Consider the following 25497-nt stretch of genomic DNA (forward strand, 5'->3'; position numbering starts at 1 on the left):
CAGGTTTCCCTGGTCAAGACTATTCCAAGTTCTGTTACCCAACGCAAGTTTGTGTGCCCAAAGCACAGTGAGGCCAAACAAACAGAAAGGCCAGAGTTTGGAGCAGAGAAAGGTTTATTGCAGGGTCGAGCAAGGAGAACAGGTGGCTTGTTCTCAAAAACCGCATTAACTCCCTGATGGTTTTGGGGAAAAAGTTTTTATAGGCAAAATTTGGGGTGAGGGCTGCAAGTATGTGACTTTCTTCTGATTGGTTAGTGGTGAGGTAACAGGGCGGTGCTCCAGAACTCTGTTATTCAGCCTGAAGTTACCATCTTCCATGTGGGAGGTGGGGTTAGTTCCTGCAGAAGAACTCAAGGATATTGTTATGAATATTCCTCTGGGAGGAACCAAGATCCTGCTTTAATTGCTGCACTATAGTTTTTTGATTGTCCCTCCTGTGTTTCTGTATCCCTTCCCTTCCCTGATTAGCAACTGTTTGAATCTGCCCTTGAAACTCTGGAAAGGTCAAGGAGGCTGAATGAAGCCTATTTCTTACAAACAAAAAACAGGGACACAGAAGAGATTTGTACCTGGGAGGGACCCACAGCGTCCTGCTCCATTTTGTCCCTAGTGTAAGCAGGTAGGTTAGGGGGTCACCGGAGAAAGAGAACCAGGAATGGCTTTCTTGATATAAGAGAACCCATTTTGGCCTAAGCCATTTTGTGATATAAGTATGGCCACAATGCTTGCCTTTGAACAGGTCTCAGTAATTAATGATCTTAAGGGAGGGAATGCAGAAACAAGGGAGGAACAGTCAAGAAACAACAGTGCAGTCTTGGGGCAGGGCCCTGATTTCTTAAAGGATATACATAATAATTCATCTTTGAGCCCCATAGGGTCCTGCTCGGTTTCACCCCTTCATGAATATGCATGTATCCTTAGCTGAAAACTTCCCATATTTTTTTTTTTTTTTTGCGGCACGCGGGCCTCTCACTGTTGTGGCCTCTCCCGTTGCAGAGTACAGGCTCCGGACGCGCAGGCTCAGCGGCCATGGCTCACGGGCCCACCCGCTCTGCGATATGTGGGATTTTCCCGAACCGGGGCACGAACCCGTGTCCCCTGCATCGGCAGGCGGACTCTCAACCACTGCGCCACCAGGGAAGCCCAACTTCCCAGATTTTGCTGTTCGGGGAGACGCTGCTTTGGGAGAGATCCCTGGTGTTCTCCTTACTTGTGGCAAGTAATAATAAATCCTTCCTTCTCCTGATCTTTGGCTTGGTTGGGTTTATTGGCTTGACACCCACCAAAAGGTGAACCCAGTTTTCAGGTAACACAACTGCAGAACTCCATCTATTCTCTGATTATTGCTCTCTTACCAGGAGAAGAAGGAACTGATGGACCTGGAAGAGAGGTAATTGGCTACTAAGGCTACCCACAAATGAGGAAGAAAGGAAAAGGAGCACTAGGGAAGCCTGAGAGGAATGAATGAAATGAGAGTAAAGGGATGGAGTGGGGTCTCATCAGTGAGGCCAGTGGACAACTTGAAGGGAATTTCTTTTTCTCAGATCCTCTCCCTTAAGATTAACAAGTATCTTGCTGTCTTGTGGGTTCACCAAGGTAATGATACTAAGCAGGGCCCTGTGGGGCTCCTGGGCACAAAGACTTTCTGTGTCCCCCATGTCTTTGATTACAGGAAATAGCCTTCATTCAGCCTCCATGACCTTTCCCTACTTCCAATAGGCAGGTTCAAGCAGTTGTTAATCAGGGAAGTGAGAGGATGCAAGACAAGAGAGAAACAGTCAAGAGAAACAGTTAGTGCAGCCTTGGGGTAAGGTCCTGGTTCCCCATCAACAGACACACACAAAGATATCTTTGAGCTGTCTTGCAGATACTGAAACCCCCTCCAGGTGGGTATGCTGCCCACAGACCCCAGAGCAGCTGGAACCTGAAGGTTGATGTTGCTGACTCCTACTTACCTCACCACCAACCCATCAGAGGAATGTAAGCCCAGTCACTGCCTTGATCCTTATCACCTACCCCCCCCACCATGAGCCCTGACTAGAAGACCACTCCCTATTCCACAGGGAGGGGGGCACAGTTCTTGAGGTGCTAGCCTGCTGTGTTCCCTCCAAGAATAAAGCTACTATTTCTTTCTCCTCCAAAACTCTGTCTCTGTATCTCGTTTCGGCATCCGTGTACAGAGAGCCAATATTTTATCATCAATACCTGAAAGAATGGGCTAATGCCACCATGCCTACCCCATCTTAACTGACCCTCCATACTGAAGCCCACATCTCTATTTCAGCTCCAAGCATTCATTCTCCTTCTGCCAGGACAAAGGTCAAGTCATACCCAAGTCACACTTGGAGATATGGGAACAAAGCCCTCTCAAATATGAATATGCACCTTGTGAGGAGGGAGGAGGAGAAGGGACCAGGTGGAAGGCAGAGATTCCTTGGTGACCCCATGCCCTTGGACACCGCTCCTTACAGTCTGGATTAAACAGCATTAGGGAGCCAAGAGAGGAAACACATGTGGCAGTTGGGGACCTGTGCCTGCCTGTTTCCGTCCTACACCTCGTCATCTCGCCACACCCTTCACGTCACCTTACACTCTCCTTCAGTTCAGGAACTGGGAGCTACAGAGAGCAGGGAGAAGGGAGAGGAGGAGAAGAAAGCATAATAATTCCTTGCCCAACTCCAGCCCCACGCCCAGCACAAACAACAGGTAGGCAAGCCTGCCGAGAATACTCAGAGGGAGTCCTGTGAGCAGCAAACTGGTCGGAGCCTGGAAAAGACTCTGAGAAGTAAAAGATCAAAGGTGAAGTAGGAGATGGGGAGGAGGGCAGAGGAGGGGGAAAAGTGGGGGATCATGAGAAGTGGAGGAAGGACAGAGCAGGGCTTCAGACTTGGGGGCACTGTGGGGGCGGGCAACACAGCACAGATGGGGTAAGAGTTCCTGTTTCCCTGATTTCTCTCCGGAATCCTTCCACAACCTTATAAGGAGAGCACAGGTGTGACAGGGAGGAGCTTTGGTCCTCTTCCTGGTTCTAAGGAAAAGGTGACCTTGAGGCAGCTGGTGTCTTTCTCAGCGTCTGCCTGTGTGCTTTCTCTTCGTCTTCCTCTGGTATCTGTGTTTATTCCACTGTTCCCCGAGGCCGCCTCCCCTGGGAAGATGGAGAGGTTGCTGAGGCAGGCCGAAAAAACGAGAAGAGGTTGGGTAGTGTCACGCTTTCACACCCACAGGGCGACGAAACGGGTTTCCTATTAAACCGGGAGGCTTAGGGGAAGGGTGTTCGGGTCTCTCCTGTCCCCTTGGGTGCTGTCCTCTACTTGGTGCTGAAATCTGGGCGACCTCATCTCAGGTGGGCCCGTTCCCCGGCCTAGGGCTGCGAATCTCCAGTCCTCCTAATCTACCTGGTGGGTGGTGCCTGCCCTCTGCCCCCGCACACCTAGGGCCGTGGCAGGCGGGAAGGCGGGGCCTGCATGAGCCCCACCCCTGGAGACTGCAGCTCTGCTTCCCTCTCCTGCGCCCGACCGCCGCTAGCTCATTGCGCCTCTCCTGCAGCCTGGTCGGCACCGGCTTCCACTCCCGCTCCAGCCTCCCTCCATTTCGGCTCCAGCCTCGCACCCACCTCCGGCTCTCAGTCAGCCTGTTAGCATCCTCCCTCCCGGTTCCTGCCCTGAGCCAGCTCCTACTCCGGGATTCCGTAACCAGACCCTCAAGCCATGGCTGGTCCCTTCTCTCGTCTCCTGTCTGCCCGCCCGGGGCTCAGACTCCTGGCTTTGGCTGGAGCTGGGTCTCTAGCCGCTGGGTTTCTTCTCCGCTCGGAACCTGTTCGAGCCGCCGGCGAACGACGGAGGCTGTATCCCCCGAGGTATCAGTGTCTCAGGCGCCCGGGTGAGGGTGGGGGTGGGGGACGGGTAGTTGCTAACGGGGATGGAGATGGGGACCTGGGCAATAGAGAAGGGCTATAGTCACGAAGGCTCTGGAGTACAGGCGCTGGACAGTCTGAAAACCTCAGTGGGGGTGGGGATGGAGGCCAAAACCATAAGGTGAAAGCATTCCTGAGGACTTGGAGCCCGCAGTTCCCACCCCCAAGGCCAGCTCTGGCCCTGTGAGTTCTGGCTGCACCTACCCTGCCCAAATTCCTAATTGAGAGACCAGGAACTATCCTTTCCGCTCTCCTCCATCTCCTTTTCCTGCTGTTCTCTCCCGTTTCCTGAATTCCCCTCCTTAGTCTTTCCCCTCCCCCCATCCCTAATGTTGTGTCCATGGGAGGAAAGAACTGAGCAGGTCTGGGAGAATTGAGCCTCCAGCCAGAGGAAGCTAGAACTCTTGGGAAAGAATAGATCCTGAAAGTCCCTGATGAGATTACCAAGGTTTAGCTCCCTCTAACCTCCCCTCCTCCCAAAGAACAAAGCCAGACATGCTCCCAGCTGAGTGCACTGGGTCTAGGCCCCCTGTGCCCTCCCTCCATGGTTACTGGTACCCCCTCCCTAGTGCTGAGTACCCAGACCTCCGAAAGCACAACAACTGCATGGCCAGTCACCTGACCCCAGCAGTCTATGCCCGGCTCTGCGACAAGACCACACCCACTGGTTGGACGCTAGATCAATGTATCCAGACTGGCGTGGACAACCCTGGCCACCCCTTCATCAAGACTGTGGGCATGGTAGCTGGTGATGAGGAGACCTATGAGGTAGGGGGCCCCCAGAGTTCCCCTGGTGACCCAATTTATCTCCCCAGTAATCCCAGCTCCTTTCCCCTAAAGACCTCACTTACCCTTAAGACTGGACCATCCATACTCATGTTTTCTCACCCAGTGAAATCAATCCACAACTAAACCTTGGGAAGGGATTCCCTCTCCTTAACCACCCTCTTCCTCTGAACTGCCCCTCAGGTATTTGCTGAGCTGTTTGACCCTGTGATCCAAGAGCGACATAATGGATATAACCCCCAGACGATGAAACATACCACTGACCTGGATGCCAGCAAGGTAGGTCGAATATTCCACTTCTGACTTGCATTGCCTTATATACAACATTCTGTTTCTCCAGTCCCTTCAACCATAATTATACCCTGACTCATAGTCATTATACTGCTGAGCTTTTAGTCTGTCTGGGGAAAGAATTGTATGTTCAGGAGCAGCCTCTGTAGAGAGGAGAGGGTGGATGAGAATGGCCACCCCCCAAGGTGGGCAGGTTTGGGGGAGGGTTTACAACGCCCTTTCGGTTGGAGTGCTTGCCCAATGGGCTTCCTCCAGTGCAGGCAATGAGGACCCCTCTAGTCCTTAAGGTCTCTCCTTCCCAAAGGCCCTCAGCTCCCATCCACTGTGTTTCTGTGACTTACATTAATTTCTCTGATTCCCCAGATCCGTTCTGGCTACTTTGATGAGAGGTATGTATTGTCCACAAGAGTCAGAACTGGCCGAAGTATCCGGGGTCTCAGCCTGCCTCCAGCCTGCACCCGGGCAGAGCGACGAGAGGTGGAGCGTGTTGTGGTGGAGGCACTGAGTGGCCTGAAGGGTGACCTGGCTGGACGCTACTATCGGCTCAGTGAGATGACAGAGGCTGAGCAGCAGCAGCTAATTGATGTGAGGGGCTTTGAGAGCGAGCTGGGCGGGAGGGGCAGATGGAAAGAAGAGTCAGGGGAGGCTGGGCCAGATGAGGTAGATGGGCTCTGAGAAGCCCAGGGGCTACTGTGAGGATTCTTAACCCAAGTCCCTTTACTCTCTCCAGGACCACTTCCTGTTTGATAAACCTGTGTCCCCATTATTGACCGCAGCAGGAATGGCTCGAGACTGGCCAGATGCTCGTGGAATCTGGTATGAGGCTTAGCTTACCCCCTGCCCCTATAAGTGCCCTTTTTTTTCTATCTCCCCCAATTCTTGCCCTGCCTCTTAATCCCTGTCCCTCCCTCTCTCCTGCCTTCAGGCACAACAATGAGAAGAGCTTCTTGATCTGGGTGAATGAGGAGGATCATACACGGGTCATCTCCATGGAGAAGGGTGGCAACATGAAGAAAGTGTTTGAAAGATTCTGCCGAGGCCTCAAAGAGGTCGGAGAAGAGTGTATAAGGGAACTAGGTGGGAGGACTTGAGGAAAAAACAAATTTAAATAGGTAGATTGGGGCTTCCCTGGTGGCGCGGTGGTTGAGAGTCCGCCTGCCAATGCAGGGGACACGGGTTCGTGCCCTGGTCCGGGAAGATCCCACATGCCGCGGAGCGGCTGGGCCCGTGAGCCACGGCCACTGAGCCTGCGCGTCCGGAGCCTGTGCTCCACAATGGGAGAGGCCACAACAGTGAGAGGCCCGCGTACCACAAAAAAAAAAAAGAAAAAGAAAAATGGTAGATTGACCATATAATTTATCAACCAACCCAGGATACTTTTGATGGTGAAAAGGATCACCACCAATCACTCTAGGACAAGAGGTATAAATCAGAACTGTCCAGGGAAAACCAGGATATGTGGTCACCCTAAGAATAGGAAGAGAGAAAGAATGTCAGGAGTCTAAGGAAGTAAATAAAGCAGTTGCCAAATAATGCAAAGAAGGAGTAAATGAGATGGTGGCTCAGTGCCTGGGGGGTGTGGTGTGGGATGGTGGGATGTGCAGATAAGGAAAAGGTTTAAGCCTGGATGGATGTAAGGAGTGAGAGATTGGTATGTTCATGATTCTAATGTAACCACCCAGTTGGGAGCCAAGGTAGGCCTTAACTCTGGATTCTGTCATTCTTGCTAAAGTAGCATGTCTAGATTTTAAGCTGAGAGTAGGAGGGAAACCAGGGAAGGTGGAGGATGGAATGGCCTAAGTTCTAAAATGCGTTGCTCTGCGTGAGGAGTTGAACTGAATCCTCAGTCCTATATGGATTAGGTCTCCATATTCAATTCCAGATTACAAATCCCCATAAACCCAATCCTTATTGTATTTTCTCATGTATACAGTCCTATTTTGAACTTGTAAAGGGAGAGAGCTCCTCTTCCGTTTAGATCTTGGCTGGGAAGTTTCTGTTATTTTTAGCAAGTAATAGGTAACATATTAAATTCTATGCCTTAGTATTCTCATCTGTAAAATTGGGAGAGTAAGACTTCCTACATTTTAAGTTGTGGGGTTTAAGTGAGATAATGCATGTAAAGTGCATGGCCCGTAATAAGTGTTCCCTAAGTGTTAACTGCTGTTACTATTCTAGATGGAAGAATTTCCCCTTGTTCATCATATACAATATCCCCCTATGCCATGGTTCTTTCTGAACTAGGAACAGCGTCCCCTTACTCAGGTTAGGTAGTGGTCTTCATGTCCATCAACTCCGGCAGATCTCCAGTCTCTTCAACTCTAATAGTCATCTTCATGATTAGGATGTTTACGTGAGACAAAAACATGCTTCCCACACTCCTCCCCCACCCTCCACAACTATGAATCCGGCTCTTCTGCTGCATTTTCACCTTCCTCTTGCTTTCTCACATGTGCTCTTTCCACAGTTAACAGGCTCCCTTGCCTCTTCCTGTTGCAAAGCCTACAACCTCATTTTCTGGCTGAAAGAATCTTCCAAGCTCTAGGCTCATTAGCAAAGTAAAGATGTCAATGCATGCAGAACTCATTGAATAATCGATCTTTTCTCAGTTCAGTTTACCACCTCTGTTCATCTCCCTAGATCATCCTTAATGCATCATTCCCTCAGGTTTCTCTTCTTCCACACAGGATATTTTTGCACAATCTCATCATTATGGGCTTGCAACATCAAAATTATCTTTTATGCATGATAATGAGCCATTTCCACCAAAAAAAAAAAAAAATCAGTGTCATTCTTTCACATCCCAAGTCTTTGTTTCTAGACATATTTTCTAGAGTTCCTGTGGGTCTAGCTAAGGGAAGGCTAGCATATCCCTGACTTTTCACTAACAGAGCCTTTCTGCACTCAGGTGGAGCGGCTGATCCAGGAGCGTGGCTGGGAGTTCATGTGGAATGAGCGTTTGGGATACATCTTGACCTGTCCATCTAACCTAGGCACTGGACTTCGGGCAGGAGTGCACATCAAACTGCCCCTGCTAAGCAAAGTAAAGGAGTTGTGGAGTTAGAGGGTTGTGAAGGAGGAAGGTGGCTGTGTATGGGTGGGAGGGATTGGGCATTTTGGAAAGGAGCAGACATAGTGTAGCTAGAGTCAAGGGGAAGAGCTCTGAGTGGGTTCAGGGCTCTTTCAGGTTGGACCAATCTCTGCCTCTGTTGACCCTGCCCCCCAATCTCTATCTCCCCTCTAGGATAGCCGCTTCCCAAAGATCCTAGAGAACCTAAGACTCCAAAAACGTGGAACTGGAGGAGTGGACACAGCTGCCACAGGCGGCATCATTGACATCTCTAATTTGGACCGACTGGGCAAGTCAGAGGTGAGATTCTTAGGGATTCGGGATAGGTCTGTGGGGGTTGAGATGTGACAGGGAGTGAGCCTCAGGAATGTAATAGAATCTGAAATGAAATTCAGGTTGAGTGGGGAGGAAATTGGAAACGAGTTCCCAGAGCAGTCAAATCAGTGCGGAAGAGAGTCAGATTGTGGCAAGCAGAGATCAAGGGTTAGTGTCCTTCAGGTGGAGCTGGTGCAGCTGGTCATCGATGGAGTAAACTATTTGATTGACTGTGAACGGCGTCTGGAGAGAGGCCAGGATATCCGCGTCCCTCCGCCTCTCCCCAACAAGCATTAACTCCCATCCCCAGCAGATGACTCAAGACTCCCAGGACCTCTGCCATTCTAACAGTGGCCCATTCTCCTTACTCTGGATCCTCCCTTTCCCCCCTCACTCCCTCTGTCCTAGTAAAGACTACTGGCTACGCTCCAGTTGTGTTATTTCTAAGGGTGGGATGAGGGGGAACTAGCCTCCAGAAGAAAAAAAAGGCAGTGGGATTATTTGTGATGGAAAGAGACTCCAGATATGGCATGCCAGGAACACTGATTCTCAGGTGGGTGGAAAGCATTAGCATTTTACCCATATTCCTCATCAGCTTCCTGAGGATAATTAGATTGCACTTCCATTTGCACTTTATTCATTATTACTTAAAATGTCTTTCCCAACAATCTCTCTCTTTAACTGCAGAGACAGGCTCATAGCAGGTTGCCAAGAAAGTAGATGGTCAATGCCAGGGCCCAGGAGGGTTGTGACCAGTCCTGGAGGCCCCAGGCTGTGCTTCGACCTATAATGAGACAGAGAATGGAAAGAATATCACAGCTCTGCTCCACAGGAGCCATTGATACTTGGAAACTATCTGCCTGTAGATCCCTTCACTCCAGGACCTCCCTGAAGGGTTCTGTGAACCAACCAGTACCAAGTTAGGGTTCAGATTCTGGGTCAGGGGTTGGTGGGTCAAGCTGTGCAGTTGGGAACTCACCCTGCTGTTCTGGGGTCTCCTTCCCCTCATACTGGGCCCATGCAACTGCTCGTCGCTGCTCAGGACTCAGAAAGGCCATTTGCTCAGGAGTGACAGCCACAGCCTGAACACTGGTGAGACTAGATAGCTGGGTGGGGCTGAACACCACCTAGGGGTGGAAGCAAGAATCAGGACATCCACTGTAGCCCTTGTTGGGCCCTGGCTCTCTTGTGGTCACCCCAGACCCCACTCCATCAATACTTACAGCAAATTTCGGAGGAGGGATGACAGAAATGGCCAGAGGGGTAAGGCCCTGGATCTGTCCTCGCAGCAGTGCTGAAAGAGCCAGGTCTGGGATTCCAGCTGTTGAAGCAAGTGGGATGGGCATGCAAATGTTATCTTATACTGGCCTTCTCCAGATAATCCCAAGGTATCCTACCATAGACCTTCCCCAACACATCTCCAACCTCTTACCTAAATACCTTCTCAGACTCCCACCTTAAGAATTCCAGAGCAGTCCTCCAACCAGTCCATCCATGGTATGGAAACCAACCCCTGACAACCAGCAGCATCAGTGGCCCAGTCTCCCTACCTGCTATTGTACCAATTTCGGTGAAGATCTCAGGCCCCCAGTTACTGACTGGGCCAAAACCACCAGGCAGCACAAGGAGCTGGGCCAGAACCTCCAGTTGTTCCTCAGAACATGGGAGATGCAGGTTGCCCAGGAAGAGAGCTGCTTGGCTGTGGAAGAGTGGGAAGGAAGGGAGAAGGTTTCAGCCATGGTGATAAGGGTCCATGGTCATGAGCTGATGGTAGAAATGGCTTCAGGTGAGATCCCTTCCTCCATGGGACCACTCCTGCATGATCCTTCCCTCCCCAGTGAGCCCACTTTTCCCTCAGCACCACCACCCACCCCCTCCTCCACAGGTGACCTAAACTCCCAACTGTTGATATACTGCAGCTCCTCTGGCCGAAGTCCACAGAGCGTGTAACCCAGTGCAGTCAGGTGGAGGAAGTCCAGGTGGCTCACGTGCCGACCACTCTGCTTCAGGAAACTGGAGACCACAACCCGGAGCTGGGGTGGGGGTGGAGGCCACAGGGTAAGGAGAGAAGTCATGGGGAAGTCAGGGATGGGCAACTGCTTAGGGAAGGGACAAGTGCTACTGGATTTTTTATTATTAAGACCTGAAGATCCGGGCTTCCCTGGTGGCGCAGTGGTTAAGAATCCGCCTGCCAATGCAGGGGACATGGGTTTGAGCCCTGGACCAGGAAGATCCAACATGCCGCGGAGCAACTAAGCCCGTGCGCCACAACCACTTAGCCTGTGCTCTAAAGCCCACGTGCCACAACTACTGAGCCCTTGAGCCAAGACTACTGAAGCCCGCGTGCTCCGCAACAAGAGAAGCCACCGCAATGAGAAGCCCATGCAATGCAACCAAGAGTAGCTCCCGCTTGCCGCAGCCAGAGAAAGCCCGCGCACAGCAATGAAGACCCAACGCAGCCAAAAATAAATAAATAAAATAAATAAATTTATTTAAAAAAAAAAAAGACCTGAAGATCCAATGGCCATGGGAAAGGTTGAGGATCCAAAAAAGAGAAGGATGGAAAAAAAGAAGGCCAAAGGGAAAGGAGGCAGAAGGAAGTATTATGTGTCCAGGGCCTCAGAGTGAATAAATCACAGAGTTCCTAAGGGTACTAGTATGAGGTATTAGGAAAAGATAGAAAGAATGGCCAGGCAGGATCACAGGAAAGAAATTCCTTGGGCTTTAGATGCCCTAGAGGCCTGTATCTGTGGGATGGGTGTTTGGAAGGTGGTAGAGAGGAGAGAAGATGTTACCTGGATGGAACTCCAGCCATCTATCTGCCCCAGGGTGCTCAGCACACCCCAGTCAACCAGGTTCAGCTCCTGTAGTTCCCTCTCTCCTAGGCCTATTAAGAGCCGACCCAGCTGCAGGATCTGCTCAGGACGGAATCCCCCGGGGGGACCCCACAACTAGAGAAAGAGAGGAAGAGTGTGAGTGGAAAAAGCACTGGATTAAGAGTCAGAATGCTGGGTCTTAGTTTTGCCTCTGACCTTAGCTGTGTAACTCTGGACAAATCACTTGCCTTCTCTGGGTCTTTAATTTCTTCAACTGTAAAATGAGAGGACTGGATTAAGGTTCCTCTGACTAAGGTGTTATTAAAAGACTCTAGAGTCTCAGTAGTGAAGAATAGCAGACTCTAGTCCATGAGTTCGAAACTCTTACGTGCACCAGACTCTTGGGGTTTGGGGGCGGTCGGTGACTGTTAAGATGCAGATGCCCAGACCCCATCCTCAGAGATTCTTCTTCGGTGAGTCTAGCATGAGATCCTCGAATAAGCATTTAAAAAACCTGCTCCCTAGATGACTTTGATACACACTAAAGTTTGGTAACCACTTCTCTAGTCCCTCTACCCATTTCACTAGCTTCCTTCCCTCAGTATTCATCCCCTCTGACTTCCTACTCAGGATCCAAACCCTCTAATTCTTTTATCTCCTCTGTCCCCCACCCCTCACCCAGCTATCCATTCCCTTGTGTTCCATATCACACCCAGCCGGCTTCCTCATGTTATTCCACCTCCAACCCCAACTGGACTCTCCATCACTAACTTGTTTTGCTTTGCCCATCGCTGCCCGTAGTTCCTCAGGCCCAAGTCCTGGGTCTTCTGCAAACAGTGCTAGGCAGTCTTCAAAGTCTAAAAGCTCCATCTCTGCGATCTGGGTTGCAGACCAGGCTGATGGGAATGTTCCCCGTACATCTGCACAATTTGGCACAGGTTCTAAAGGGGGAAGGCAGGGCCAGGGGGTCAGTGTAGTACTAAAGTATGCCCAGAGAGATAGCTATAGATGGAATGACCCCCCCCCCAACCTTTGAAGGACAGGGCAATATGGGCAGCATGGCTCAAGGGATTACTACAGTGTGAGATTTATAGGACTCGATATTAGAACAAGTGACTGGAGAGGACAAGCCCCTCATTGTATAGATGGAAGACCGACGGGGTTGCTGAAGGACTGAATGGCAGATCTAGATTGGAACCCAGGTCCCTAGCCCCACAGTGTCACCTTCCTCCATCCTAAGCGTCTTCCCAGGAGAGAGCTCCACGCTTAATCAAGCCTAGAGCTGAGTTAGCTGTTAACAGGGATAAGCGAGCAGGGAAAGGGGAGTCCTGGGCTAAAAATATAATGAGTTATAAATTCCCAGAGCTATAGAACCCTAGAACTAGAAGAGACCTTGAAGATCATCCCTCACACCTCTGTGCTTTAGAGGTTAGAAAACCCCAGCCTAGAGAGAAGTTATACAAATCTGCTTAAAGGGCACAAGTCTGACTGCATTGTTGGATACTCTTTCCTGTACACCATGCTACATGTATGGGCATGTGGGGAGTTTCACCTGGGAGATCCTCTGTGGTGGGCCGCACAAACCCAGCTACCAGGGCTGCTTTCTTGGCAGTGAGCTGTGGCCCTGCACACAGCTGTCCAGCTCTGCTCTGCTCCCAGCTCTGCTGCTTTTCTAGGAGCCGCTCCAGGGTCTCTGGGCCCAAGGCCTCCTGGGTGAGAAGGTAGAAGGAGGGTGGGCAGAGCCGGGCAGGTCAGGGCCAGCTGCTACAGCTGTTAATTCCAAAGTCCTGTCTCTTTTTAGCAGTCCCCCCCCCACCACTGCTAAATTTGGGCTTCACACCCTTTGCCCTCAACTTCCTTGGTCTTAGCTCCCTGGAACCAGCTCCCCAGTCCCCTCTCTGCTCTTACTCCCTCCCTTGTTCCTTCACCTCACCCTGGGGATCAAGGAAATAGCCTCGGGAGACAGAGTGAATACTAGGCGTCCTGCTTGCTCGACTTCATCCTGGCTCCATAACTCTGGTTTCCTGAGGGACAGAAAGAAGATCAGGGATTGGGATGCTGAGTGAACTGTGAGAAGGAAGAGGAAAGACATGCTGGGACTGGGGACTCAGGGCTCCAAGGACCTCAAGCATATTGAATGGGCTGCCACTGATAAGGGTGGTTGAGAGGGTGGGTGAAGAATGAGTTAGAATCTGAAGTTCCCGGAGGTCCGTACCCAAGAACAGGCTCCTGCAACAGCAGCCATCCCAGCTCTGTGGCAAATGGCTCTCCTAGGCAGATGCCCTGCAGCTGACTGAGATGGGCCAGCAGGATCTGTAGGGGGATCCGTCGTGTGCTCTCTATCCCCAGGAATCCAACCAAGGGACCCAATGTCTCCAGCACTTCCCTTGACACTGTTGTCTCCTTTGGAGCCTGGAGAGGGGCATCAGGCCTTGGGACAATGCACTGCTGTCTCAAAGGACCAGTCTCTTTGATCAAGACACCAAGACCTTTGACCTTGCCTCCCTCCAGCTCCCAACCCAAGACCCTATGAAGTTCATTGTCATTGTTCACTTTTCTAAACAATGAGCCCAAACAGGAGCAGGCAGGAAGACTGGGAGGTGGAATCCAAGGAATTCTTATACTCCAAGGGATATGGACAAGAAACATGAAGCAGACTATCAAGGAATAAACACAGAGGTAGATCTAGGGGCTAAGGCCTTGTAGACAAAAACCTGTTTGGCAGCAAAAGTTCAGGTCTGGGCCTAGAAGACAGAGAGCATTGTCTGAGTGGTAAGAATGGCCCAGGCTACAGTTCTGAGTCTGATGGTGTGGACTCTTACCAAGTTTTCTAGTGCCCTTTCTGCCAGGGCTGCCCGGTGGGGTGGGGTCAGTTCCAGCAGCTGCTCTGGAGTGCCTCGTACCAGCTCCACCACCAACATAATGGATTCACTGGACAGTCTGTCCATCAGCCGGATCCTATAGCAGTTTGACGGTGGGGGGTACTCAGAATTGAGCCAAGTTGAGAAGGGACCACAGAATGCCACATTGCCCAGACAAGAGGTAACACTAGACCAAACCCTGTGGCCCTGGAAAGGAAGCCCCAGATCCAGTTCCCACCACAGTGCTTGCAGGGAGAGAACAAAGGGAGTGACGTATTTCCAGTCTTCTTGAGAAGTAACAAACAATCCTACCTCATCTAATGGAATCAAAAGCCCCAAATATTAAGTATCACTAAGTCCCCTCCCCCATTTTATGAAACACTGAGGTTCAAAGAGATCACATGGTGGGGTCTTCCTCTCAGTTCCTGTTTTCCACAGTACGACCCTTCCTCTACTTATTGTGAGAAGGTCCCCTCTCGTTCGTAGAGCACTATAAAATTGACAAAGTTCTTTTAGGCGTTATCTCATTTGATCCTATGGCAAAACCTGGGGGTAAGAGAGGTATTTTCTCATCTCTCTTTCACAAATGAGGAACGCGGGTCTTCCAACTCATGGTCCAGGATCTTTCACCTCATCCAGGTCTTTGGGATTCTAAATTATCTCCAAGAACCAATATATTTAAATAGGTTCGAAAGGCATTTTTTAAAAAGCCATTTTGCCAAAAAATCAGAAGTGACACCATGTACTCTATCTAGGGTTGCCAAGTCTGGAACTGGAACAAGTAGTACAAAAGCCAAAATCTGTGGGAAGGTCTATAAAAATGTAAGGATGGAGTCACCTCCCAGAAAGACCAACACCAGCTTTTTCCTACTCTGACTTACAGTTCAGTTGGCAATGGGGTGAGCATGGGGGCAAAATGGGAAAAGAAGGCTGTGAGTGAGATACTCATAAACTCCTAGAGTATCTAGTTTAGGAGCCACCTTAGGTTCATCTAGTCTTCTCTCTCCTCATGCATACTTGAATTTGCTCTACAACATTCCTGCTATGGGGCCATCCAGACTAGGCTTGAATAGCTCCAGTGGCCAGGAACTCACTACCACAATTTTCCTCACATTGTGTAAAAATCTGATTTACATTCGCTGGTACTAGTCATGCCCAGTGGGGCCACTCAGAAGCATGCCAATCTATTTTCTATTTGATAGCCCCTGGGGTATTTGAAGGTATTTATCACATGCTTCATACATTTTATCTTTACCTACTCCTCTGAGAACACAGTTCCCTAAGCAGACTACAGTCCTGTGGGGCAGAATTGAATCATTACCTTCCTCATTTTTTATTTTTATTTTTATTTTTGGCCATGCCATGTGGCTTATGGGATCTCCGTTCCATGACCAGGGATTGAACCTGGGCCATGGCAGTGGAAGCCCGGAATCCTAACAACTAGGCCACCAGGGAACTTCTACCTCCCTCATTTTAAATATTCTACCTCTATTAATGTGGCCTAGGTTATAATAAGATTGCTTGGGGACTTCCCTGGTGGTCCAGTGGCTAAGACTCCATGCACCCAATACAGGGGGCCCAGGTTCAATCCCCGGTCAGGGAACTAGATCCCACATGCTGCAACTAAGAGTTCGCATGCCACAACTAAAGATCCCGCATGCTGCAACTAAAGATCCCCGCACGCAGCAAATGAAGATCCCATGTGTTGCAACTAGGACCCAACGCAGCCGAATAAATAAATATTAATATATATATATATATATATATATATATATATATATATATATATATATATTGCTTGGCAGCTCACATCACAATGTTGCCACGCTCAGGTGTCCCATGCTGGGGCCTTGTTTGGGGAGCCAGTCAATACCTAGAGCAACTTTGTTTTTCGTTTTTAAAAAAATATTTACTTATTTAGGCTGCACCAGGTCTTAGTTGCAGCACGCGGGATCTTCGTTGTGGCATGTGGGATCTTTAGTTGTGTCATGCGGTATCTTTGTTGCTGCATGCGGACTCCGTTGCGGTATGCGGACTTCTTAGTTGCAGCATGCGAACTCTTACTTGCGGCATGCATGCGGGATCTAGTTCCCCTACCAGGGATCGAACCTGGGACCCCTGCATTGGGAGCATGCAGTCTTACCCACTGGACCACCAGGAAAGTTCCCCTAGCACAACTTTGAAAAGAATCCTCTGATTTAGGCCGTAACTTATGTCAGGGCACCACCAGACAGAAAAACACCACCTCTAAGGTATTTCCTAAGGGCAGATCTTCTACCCTAGGTTGAGCCTTCTGAGAATCCAGTATCTCCAATTGTAGCCTTACGGTAAGTCCAGGAGTAGCTTGGTGTCCAGCCCACTCAGTCCTGGCCCCAGGGTTGCCAGCTCTGGCTCTGGCATTGTCATCCTCCTCTGTAGCTCTGCCCAGATACAGGTCCTCTGTAGGACAGGGTAGGGAAGCAGGTTTAGGACAGAGCTGAGCATAGAGGCTGGGTTCTATACCCAGCATCCCCGCCTCCCTGCTCCCACTAATGCACAAGCACCCCTCTCACCAGGCTCCCTCGAACCCCAGTGGGCAGTTGATAGATCATGTGTACCACTTCAAGGAAGTCTGCCATCGAGTTGATCTGCTGCAGAAACTCACAGGACATGCCCCCTGCCAGAGTACCCAGAACCCTGTAGATGTGTGAGTGGGTAGATGCTCATTCAACACGTGCCACAGCCTGTCTGCTCCTTGATATCAACATTCTCAACACAAGTACAGATGTTCATTTACGGTAATTTACAGTTTGAGAAATATCTTTCCATAGATATTCTCACTGGCTTCCCACAACATCATCACTGTTTATCAGAGAAGAAAATAAAGATTTACAGAGGTCAGGTGACATTCCCAGCATCATTCTACTAGAAATGTGGTAAAGTGAGACTAGAGCCACGTCTTCAGAAGCCCATGGTTCTTTTACTGTGGGTGGAAGTAAGGTGATACTTAACTCCTGTTTATTCCTGCTTGGTCAGTGGCTCTGAAGGATTAATTAGCAAATGTCTACCAGAAGCTTACACTGGGCCCGACACTGTATTAAGTACCTTTTATGCCTTATCTCATTTAATCTTCACAACCTATAGGAAGGTACCATTTTATTTATTTATTTTTAAAATTTTTATTGGAGTATAGTTGATTTACAATGCTATGGTAGTAGGAAGGTACCATTTTAATTCTTATTCTACAGAAGGAAAAATTGAAGCTTAGAGAGGTTAAATGACTTGCCCAGGATCACAAACAGGTGATGGGGCTAGGACCTGAACCAAATCAGGATAGATACTGTGCTATGGAAGGGCAGGAGGGTCAGGGGAGGAGGAGCCAGAAGAAGACCCCCCAGGCTGAGGCTATGCATCACTGATCCTCACACCCCCACTCCCCCACATATCACATGGTGCCTGGCACATGGTAAGCACTCAAAAAATGTTAGTTGAATTAAACTCACAGCTCAACACAAGTTACTCACTGCAGATCCCTGAGGGTCAGGTTGGTGGGCACCTGCATCTTCTTCCAGAGAAACTGTGCCTACAGGAGAAAGAAAGAGGAGCCACTTCCCAGCAGAGATATTGCCCAAGGACCTATGATGCCTTGGACCCACTGCTGCCTCTCCACCCTGTGGGTCCCACCAGCCTCCTACTCTCCCAAATGCCCACTGCTGAGACAGAGAGAGAGAGAGAGACAGAAATGAGGCAATAGGGAGGAGGGAAAAGGAAAGAGCAAAGTAGGTCACATCATAAGGGATGCTAGGGATAATGTGCCGTATGTCTGAGGGATAGCTGAGGGAGGTGGAAAGTAGTGAGAGAAGGGAGTTCTGGGGTAGTGGGAAGAATTACCTGCTGCTCAGCCCAGGGCAGCTCCCGGTAACGCCTTCGGTTAGCCAGAAGAGCAGCAGAGTCCAGCTGTAGCAGCTTTAGTGGGAGCAGAGGCAGCAGGCAGTCTGGCCAGGTGGTGGGGATAGGCTGCCGGTGGGGTGGGTGTAGCAGTGTAGTGATAGGTGAAAGGGTCTGGACTCAGGCCTCAAAGAAGAAGGGGAACCATGGGGGCAGGAAGGGACCAAAACTAGGAGAAGGGTGGAATGGCATGTGCCACTCTAACAGGGCACACCCAAGAGCCCTCACATAAAAGGCAGTGGTGGTCAAGTGTCACTGCTGATTAGGCACCTGATGGACTAAACTCCCTCAGTTTCTCAGAGCCTTGGTCCCTTTATCTGAAAATAGGATGACTGGCCTGGAAGATTTCTCAGACCCTTGTGGCTTTGACATTCTAGGATGTCATGCTGTCCTGCAACTGGCTCTGGGGAGAGCTATGAATGTCTTGGTGGGCACAGACCCACCAAGGGTGGGACCCACCATGGTGGGACTCTCGGGGCCACTGCAGACCCACCATGGTGGGACTCCCGGGGCCACTGCAGGGAGAGAATGTGGGGCAGCACCAGCCATATGAAACATCCCTGGGATGTGGAGAGGAGCTCAGTCGGGAGAAACCACACGTACCTGACCAGGGATACACACAGCTGCACTGGCACCTGTTGCACCCATGTTTTTTACTCCATCTTTCACCTGCATGAGAATTAGATGCGTGTATGTGTGTGTGTGTGTGTGTGTGTAAAAGTGATGAGGTTTGAGGGGCCTTCCCTGGGCACAGGGAAGATGCCCTCCTCCCAACCAGAGCCCTCATCCCTGATTGGCCATCCTCCCTGCTGCTCTCATACCCGAAAGGTCTGCAGCAGTGCTGCAGTCTGGCAGGCTGAGAGGCGTGACAGTTCAGGGGCCAGGCAGGAACAGGCCCCAACCAGAACTCGCCTAGGGATGGCCTGGAATGTCTGGGAGCTGAGGCCTGGAAGCAGAGGGTGCAAGGAGCAGAGTTCCTCCAGGGACAGCTGGGGAGCAAGAGAGACAAGAGGCCTGAAGAAGCTGGGCCAGGTGGTAGGGAAGAGGACAATCACAGTACAGAAAGGCGGCAGGTATGAGGGGAGCTGAGAGGGAGCCAGGGAAAGTGGGGTGGACAGAGAGCTCTGGGGGATGTTGAGAAGTTGCTGCTACTCACGTCACGCCTAGGGAGGAGCCGTCCAAGCAGTAGCACAGCCTAAGGGAGGATGGGACAGGAAACAACAGCTCTCAGGTCCTGGCAACCAGGTCCCAAGCAGGTCCCTAGGGCCCGCCCTCCAAAACTTCCAGCTCCCTCTCTACCACACCAGTGACCAGCCTGGCTCTGGGCTCTTCTTCATCTGAGGAAGGGGGTTGAGGGAGTCCTCCTTGGGACAGAGGAAAAGGAGGCTTCAGGGGGCTCAATGGTATCCTTGAATGTAATTCTCTTGACTGAGGTTCCGTGGGTGGCAGATGGAAGCCAGGGAGTGAGATAGGCCCACCTGGGCAGGTGTGACACTGGTTCCTTGCAGTGCAGGAAGCATGGCTCTAAGCTGGGGCTCTGACAGCTCCTGCAGGAAGCGGAGGCCCAGCTGAGGGAAGAGAGGGGTCCAAACTCGAAGCTCCTGGGGGCTCAGCACAGTTCCTCCAGATGAGCGCAACACCCCCAGAAGTTCATATGCTACCTGTAACCAAAGAAGGTCTGGGACTGGAGAGAAAAGACAGGTGAACCTTAAGCCTCCTCTCTAATCCCACATCTGGATTTCTCAGGGCCTGGATAATGGCTTGGAACCAGGGATGGGAGAGGAGCAGATTGGGTTCAAGACATCAAAGGATATGTTCGAGATGTCATAGACCAGATGGAGCAGGGTCCCGAAGGGGTGGTAACAGATAAGAATGGCCATGGAGTAAGGAAGTAAGGAATGAAGGTAGCCAAGGTGGGGCAAGGGCTGGCACCAACTGTGCTCAAGCTTGGTTGAGATGACTGGGCACATCCTCCACACAGACCACCCCCCACGGGAAGCCTGGAGTCTTGTAGGCCTGTGCCGAGGGGCTCACCCGTCCTTGTGGGCTGAGGGTCCCGTTGGCCGCACATTCCAGCAGCCCCTGTTCTACCGGCCCCATTGGATCGTTCAAGGGTACCAGGCTCTGCAGCTCCTCAGGGCTCAGGAAACAGGCGAGGGGCCCCAGCCTGAAGAGGGCACGAAGCTGGCCTTCACTGAGGCTGGTACTAAGGCTGGTACTAAGGCAGGGACCATGTGGGTACATGGAGCAAGCACTCCAACCGCTAAACTAGGAAATATGGATGCCAGAGACAGGCCTCTCTCCTGGAGCCCTACACCGCCAGGGGCCACTGCCTACTCTCTTGCCCCTTCCTTTCTAGGACCCCAACCCATCATGGCAGCTGTACCTGCCTCTCCCCGGCTCTGGCCGTGATCACCGGTCCCACAACCACTCACCTGCGCACCTGCTCCTCTCCATCCTGGACACTCTGGTTCACCAGGCTGCGCAGCACATGTCGGGCGTGTCCTGGCCCAAGACCTGCCGCTGGCCAGCTATCCTCCAGGGCCTGGATCTGAGATGGGGAAGGTCAGCTTGTGTTGGGGTCACTGTGGGACTAGGAGACATGCCACTGACTCCCATCCCACCTATCAGAAAACAGCCTAGTCAAATAAAGGATCGTCCACATACCTGATGAGGGCTGAGTTGCAGAAAGTTCTCCAGAGGCAGATGGGGGAGCAGGGGCAGCGCTGCCCATAGCAGCTCCTGGGGCCAGGCGGGCACTTCCCCAAACAGCTCAGGGGCCAGCAGTCGCCGTGCCAGAGCCTCCTTCTGTTCAGGCCTCATTTCAGGGCTGTAATTCCGGATGGCAGCCAGGCTGGGGAGAGTAATGGGTCTTAGCCCTTGGCCCTGTTCCCTGGCTCTGTGCAGACCTGCTGTCATGGACAGGAAGGAGACTCCCCAGTTTTAATCGAAGGGGCTGCTCTAGGTGGGGGGGATTGGCCTGACCCTGACAGGGTCAGGAGGAGTGGTACAAGGTCCTTACACACTGTCATTGGCCAACAGGGATGGTGGGAAGCGCATCAGGTCGGAGACAGCCAAGAAGGGGATGAGTGGTGAGAGATCGATGAAGAGCTGGGAGGTGAGGCGCGGGTACCGCTGGAGCAGCAAGGCTGTCAAACGACCCAGGGCCTGCTCCTCAGATGGTGGCACCTGTGGGGGTACAGGAATGAATGCCGGCTCTGGGGATGCCCACTCTTCTGGCCATCTCCCCTGCTGAGTTCCTCCTTCTGCTAGAGCGAGCCCATTGCCTACCTAGTTCCAGGTGCTCTTGATTCCTAGATTTCCCCCGCCACCCTCGTTCCCTTCTCCCTCCGTGCCCACCTGCATCTGGGCCCAGGAACGGTGCATGAGCGTCAGGAAGCCCTGAGCAGCCTCGCTCTCCGCTGAAAGCACCAGCTGCTGGAGATTTTCTGGCGGCATGTGCAGGTAGGCCTGGGAGTAGGAGGTCATGGTGGTTATGGCCTCACTGGGCAGGGACCTCAGGCCACAGCTATCACCCAGTCCACCCGCATACTGTCCCCCCACCCCCCCGCATCTGTTACCTGCACTAGAATCTGCAGGGCCCAAACACTCTTCTCCCTCTGGAGCAGATCCCACAGCACAGGCTGGAGGGGAGACAGACAAGATGCCAAGAGAGCTGTCTCCTCTGTCCCTCCTGCGGCTTCCCCAGGCACTCCAACTCCACTTGCTAGAATGCTTGTCCTTCATCCGAAGCTAGTATGTGTGTCTGCTCAGATGTTACACTCCTTTAGGTCAGGGACCACATCTGCTATAGCCTTTCCCATGCCAGGGCCATAGTTGGCTCAGTAAATACTTGTAGATATGAACCAAATTATTACATTTCACTGGTCCCAGGACTCGAGAAAGTGGGCCCTAACATGGAGTAAGGAATCTTTATATTCCCTACAGAACCTAGCAAAGTGCCTTACAAGTAAGCGGAACTCAATGAATGAACTAAGGTATTCACATATTCCAGCCCCTTCACTCTACAGAGAAGAAACTGAAGCCCAGGAAAACCAAATTAAATTACTCGCCTAAAACCTCACTTGTGGCATAGTTGAACCTGAAACCCAACTCTTCTGATTTGCAATCACCCTGAATTTTTCTCATTTCTGCCTTATCTTCCTATATTTTGCCAGTTTCCAATTCTCACTCTCTAGGGACAGAATTAGAGTCCTCTAACTTGATCCCTTTCCTTTCCGGAGCAGAAAGGGGGAAAATCAAAAAGTCAGGAAGAATAATGAGATAACATTTATTATATATTGTTTTTATATCATATACTAGTGCTAAGGCCACAGCATGTGTTACCTGATGTAATCCTTACAGCCACCTTAAAAAGAGTGGCACCATTATTCTCCCCATTCGTTTGCAGATGACAAAAATATTGCTCAGAGAGGTTAAAAACTTGTCCAGGGTTGATCACAGAACTAAGATGTAAACCCAAGCCTGTATGACTCCAGAGCTGTGGGCTTAACCGCTGCACTACACTACTGCCTCTCAGTAATATAGTAGAGAATTCCCATGGAGGCCCTTCCCTCTGTTCCAGGAGCTTTCACCTTGGCAGATCACTCACGCTGAAGCAGGCCAGCAGCTCCATCTTGCTTACACCAGAGCTGGAGCTGTCAGTGGGGTCAAAGTCCAGGGGGTCCGGCTGCTCCTCCTGTTCCAGGTACTCCCCGACTGTCCGCAGCACACTGCGCCGGCCCTCGGGGCGGAAGGCATCCCAGAAGGAGCAGTTGTCTGGGAGACTGGAGAGCATCAGGGCCTGACCCAGCATCCCCTGGGCCTCCTTCCCTCCGGCCCCTGGACCCAGGAGGAAGGTCAGCAGGCGCAGGAGATAGTGTAGGCGTGTGGGGTGCGCAGGGGCCGGCACGGAGGACTGACAGCGTGGCAGCTGGGACAGCATGCCAAGCAGGAAGGGGCCTGGGGCCAGGCAAAGTGGGGACGGTCCCAGTGGGGGCTGAGAGGGCAGAAGAGGGCCCAGTAACCCCTCCAAGAAGCAAGTATCATTGCCCCCACGGCTTATCCTGCACTGGCCTGCTAGCCAAGGCCAGGAGGGCACCAGGGCCTCGTACATGGTGTCATTGGCACAGACCATCATCAGGAAGCTGCCCCCATCTGGGCAGCGTTCCCCACACGGTCCAATGTGGCAGGGTGGGGAGGCCGTGACATCCGGGGTGGGGCCCTGGCACACATGTTGAACCCAAGCCTGGTTGCTGGGGGGCACAGCCTGCAGGCTCGCCTCCCTACACAGCCGCTCAGCCCACAGAGTCTCGTTCTCCAAGAAGCAGCCCCAGAAGATCTCTGGGGTGACGGGGACAGGGGGCAGGCCTTCAGGGCAGCTGGTAGGGGGTGGGAGCAGGCCCGCACAGAGCCGCTTTACCAAGCGGCGGTTGGGAAACGACAGGGTGGAAAAGGGGAGGTCGCTACAGATTGCCTCCAGGAACTCTTCGGGAAACTGGTCGTGGCAGGCCTGGAGCCAGCCTTGGGCACCTGGTGCCCATGAGACTGCATACCACACAGCTGTCTGACAGATGGCAGCAGTGCTGGGAGGGGGCTGCGGGGAGACAGGCTTAATGTGCTGGCAGATCACGTAGAGGGTGAAGTTGGAAATGCTGTAGTGCGGTGCTGGGCCTGCGGAGTTCTCGCAGAGGGCCTCCAGAGAGATGGCCCGCCGCTGGCGAGGGCTGATGTGGGCTGAGGGCTGGGAAGTCCTGGGCAGAGGCACAGCTGTGCTCAGGCATTGGAGGAGCGCGGGGGGTGGAGGTGGCGATCCAGACAGAAAGCCCAATGCCCGCACATCCCAGGGGAGATTGTGCCGGATGCCCCTGGATGCAGAGGGAGGAGCAGGTGAGCATCTGATCAGTTTACATGTCCTCAGGTTGAGACTTCTGGCCCCAGCCCAGAGCCCTGCAGGGAGGGTGGCAAGCACAGGCTTTTCCAAAAGTGAGGTCGCTGGGAGTACTGGTGTTACCGGTTTAAATGTTGGAATGGGGGGAAAAGGGAGAGAGATCTGTCCCGCCAAGGCACAAAAATCACCTAGGAGCAGTTGGAGTCCCTTCTGTCCACCCGGCCCCCTTCTTTCTCCTTTCTGCATACGCTTTTAGGCAGCTTAAACACAACCCTTGGTTGGCCTCAGATCAGGAAATCTGCCCAGCAACTGAATATGTCCGTCTGTGCTCTGGCACTGTTGTACTGAAACAGTAAGGGGTGGAGGAAGCAATCCCGTCCTTTCTTTCCATACCCCATCTTTATTAGTTAACATTTATCAAGCACCATGTGCAAGGCACAGTTCTAAGTGGTTTACACATACAGTATCAACTCATTTAATCCCTTGCAAAAACTCTGAGGTAGTTAATATTATCCATATTTCCCAAGTGGGGAAACTGAGGCATAGAATGAAGCTATAACCTGCCCAAGGTCACATGGCTAGGAAGAGGTAGAGCTGGGACACCAACCTTGATAGTCACACTCAAAAACCTGTAAACTACACCCCTCCCATCAGTTTCCTCTTCCGCTCTGGAGGCTGATGACGTCCCACACCCAATCCCTCAGAATTCCTCTCCTGTTACTTACCACAAGAGCAGCTGCTGAAGATTGCCTAGGAGGGAAAGAGTAAGGAAGAGAACTACCCCAGTCTCACCCTTCCTTGCCCTGCCACAGCCCAGCCCCAGACCCAGCAGCACTCACCTCCCTGGCACTGCCCATTGACATCAGGCTCTGGTTGCCCCAGAATGGAAAAGACCTCATCCTGCAGGGAGTCAGTGACTCGGAGCAGCCCCTCCTGGAAGGTAGCATAGAGGGGGGCCCCCACTGTGCGCAGCAGACCTCCCCAAAGAGCCTCTTCAGAGCCCAGCTCCCCCACTGGGGTGAGCAAAGCCAACAGACCCTGCAAAAGGTGGGGGGCTGGCTCCCTCCCATCGAGGCCTGTGGCATTGGCGAGGTCCACGCTGGGCTGCACCTGCACCAGGGCCTGCCAGCGTGTGCCCTCTAACAACAGCAGCAGAGAAGGCAACCAGTCAGCTGCCAGAACGCAGTCAGAGGGCCCATCACGGGTGCATGGGGGCCGGGTAGGGCTAGGGGGTCCCCCGGGAACTAAGGCTCCCAGCAGCACCTCTGCAAGTCCACTCAGCACACCTGCCTGGTGCCCCAGGAAGTCCCGGGGGGTCTGCTCATGTCCCAGCAGTGCCAGCACATCCCCCAGCAGCCCCAGCATTGGCTCCCAGTCTGGGCTGCCTCTCAGCGTCACTAAGAAATCATGGAGCCGGAGGGCAGGGGGCTGGAGAGGTGGGGGCTCTCCCACCGGTCCCTCCCCCATCCTCCCAGGCTCAAAGGAAGAAGAAATGTTGGCCAGGAATGCAGAGAACCGTGAGCGGCTGAGGGACCCCTGGGGAGCCTGGTCCAGAACGGAGAGCCAAGACTTCAGGAGGGAGAGACCAGGGTCCAGGGACTGAGGCCCAGTAGGGGCCAGAGTCACTG

The 25497-nt window shown here is 52.0% G+C and overlaps 2 protein-coding genes across 18 annotated transcripts in view; one reads left to right on the plus strand and one right to left on the minus strand.

The window, feature by feature from the left end:
* The first annotated feature begins 2602 nt into the window (after positions 1-2602).
* On the plus strand, positions 2603-8802 carry LOC137228428 (creatine kinase U-type, mitochondrial). Of its 4 annotated transcripts, none has more exons than XM_067745504.1 (10): positions 2603-2706; positions 3547-3856; positions 4483-4681; positions 4883-4978; positions 5354-5575; positions 5721-5806; positions 5916-6039; positions 7899-8033; positions 8235-8360; positions 8559-8802. In XM_067745504.1, the coding sequence occupies exons 2-10, from the start codon at positions 3708-3710 to the stop codon at positions 8670-8672; spliced, it is 1251 nt and encodes a 416-aa protein (XP_067601605.1). In that variant the 5' UTR covers positions 2603-2706; positions 3547-3707; the 3' UTR covers positions 8673-8802. The 4 variants fall into 4 exon arrangements, with proteins under 4 accessions (XP_067601605.1, XP_067601606.1, XP_067601607.1 ...); XM_067745505.1 differs by having other exon boundaries at positions 2664-2799; XM_067745506.1 differs by lacking the exons at positions 3547-3856; positions 4483-4681 and having other exon boundaries at positions 2668-2799.
* A 193-nt stretch (positions 8803-8995) lies between these two features.
* STRC (stereocilin) overlaps positions 8996-25497 on the minus strand; it is a 35722-nt gene continuing 19220 nt past the window's right edge. For 4 of the 14 annotated variants that reach the window (XM_067745430.1, XM_067745428.1, XM_067745440.1 and 1 more), the window contains 28 exons: positions 24709-25494; positions 24595-24619; positions 22592-23846; positions 21561-21623; positions 21340-21450; positions 21002-21168; positions 20647-20833; positions 20415-20530; positions 20014-20146; positions 19458-19640; positions 19136-19174; positions 18801-18968; positions 18583-18648; positions 17923-18048; positions 17556-17614; positions 16605-16728; positions 16379-16491; positions 14014-14149; positions 13407-13603; positions 13125-13215; positions 12744-12900; positions 11963-12132; positions 11171-11326; positions 10266-10408; positions 9926-10074; positions 9599-9696; positions 9355-9502; positions 8996-9159 (listed from right to left, as the gene is read on the minus strand). In XM_067745430.1, the coding sequence (XP_067601531.1) occupies positions 9071-9159; positions 9355-9502; positions 9599-9696; positions 9926-10074; positions 10266-10408; positions 11171-11326; positions 11963-12132; positions 12744-12900; positions 13125-13215; positions 13407-13603; positions 14014-14149; positions 16379-16491; positions 16605-16728; positions 17556-17614; positions 17923-18048; positions 18583-18648; positions 18801-18968; positions 19136-19174; positions 19458-19640; positions 20014-20146; positions 20415-20530; positions 20647-20833; positions 21002-21168; positions 21340-21450; positions 21561-21623; positions 22592-23846; positions 24595-24619; positions 24709-25494 (5255 nt within the window). In that variant the 3' untranslated portion in view covers positions 8996-9070. Of the gene's footprint in view, positions 9160-9354; positions 9503-9598; positions 9697-9925; positions 10075-10265; positions 10409-11170; positions 11327-11393; positions 11466-11962; positions 12133-12743; positions 12901-13119; positions 13216-13406; positions 13604-14013; positions 14150-16378; positions 16492-16604; positions 16729-17555; positions 17615-17922; positions 18049-18582; positions 18649-18800; positions 18969-19135; positions 19175-19457; positions 19641-20013; positions 20147-20414; positions 20531-20646; positions 20834-21001; positions 21169-21339; positions 21451-21560; positions 21624-22591; positions 23847-24594; positions 24620-24708; positions 25495-25497 lie in introns of those variants that run through there. The other 10 variants (XM_067745464.1, XM_067745468.1, XM_067745433.1 and 7 more) reach the window with 10 other exon arrangements.

The sequence above is a fragment of the Pseudorca crassidens genome, chromosome 1 (assembly GCF_039906515.1).
Source record: "Pseudorca crassidens isolate mPseCra1 chromosome 1, mPseCra1.hap1, whole genome shotgun sequence".
Lineage (NCBI taxonomy): Eukaryota > Metazoa > Chordata > Mammalia > Artiodactyla > Delphinidae > Pseudorca > Pseudorca crassidens.

Bases quoted from the DNA above. Each gene is read 5' to 3' on its own strand.
- LOC137228428 (XM_067745504.1), top strand. From the start codon at position 3,708: ATGGCTGGTCCCTTCTCTCGTCTCCTGTCTGCCCGCCCGGGGCTCAGA. The intron at 4,682-4,882 runs GTAGGGGGCCCC...ACTGCCCCTCAG, and splicing joins GTGATGAGGAGACCTATGAG to GTATTTGCTGAGCTGTTTGA. The intron at 5,807-5,915 runs GTATGAGGCTTA...TCCTGCCTTCAG, and splicing joins CCAGATGCTCGTGGAATCTG to GCACAACAATGAGAAGAGCT.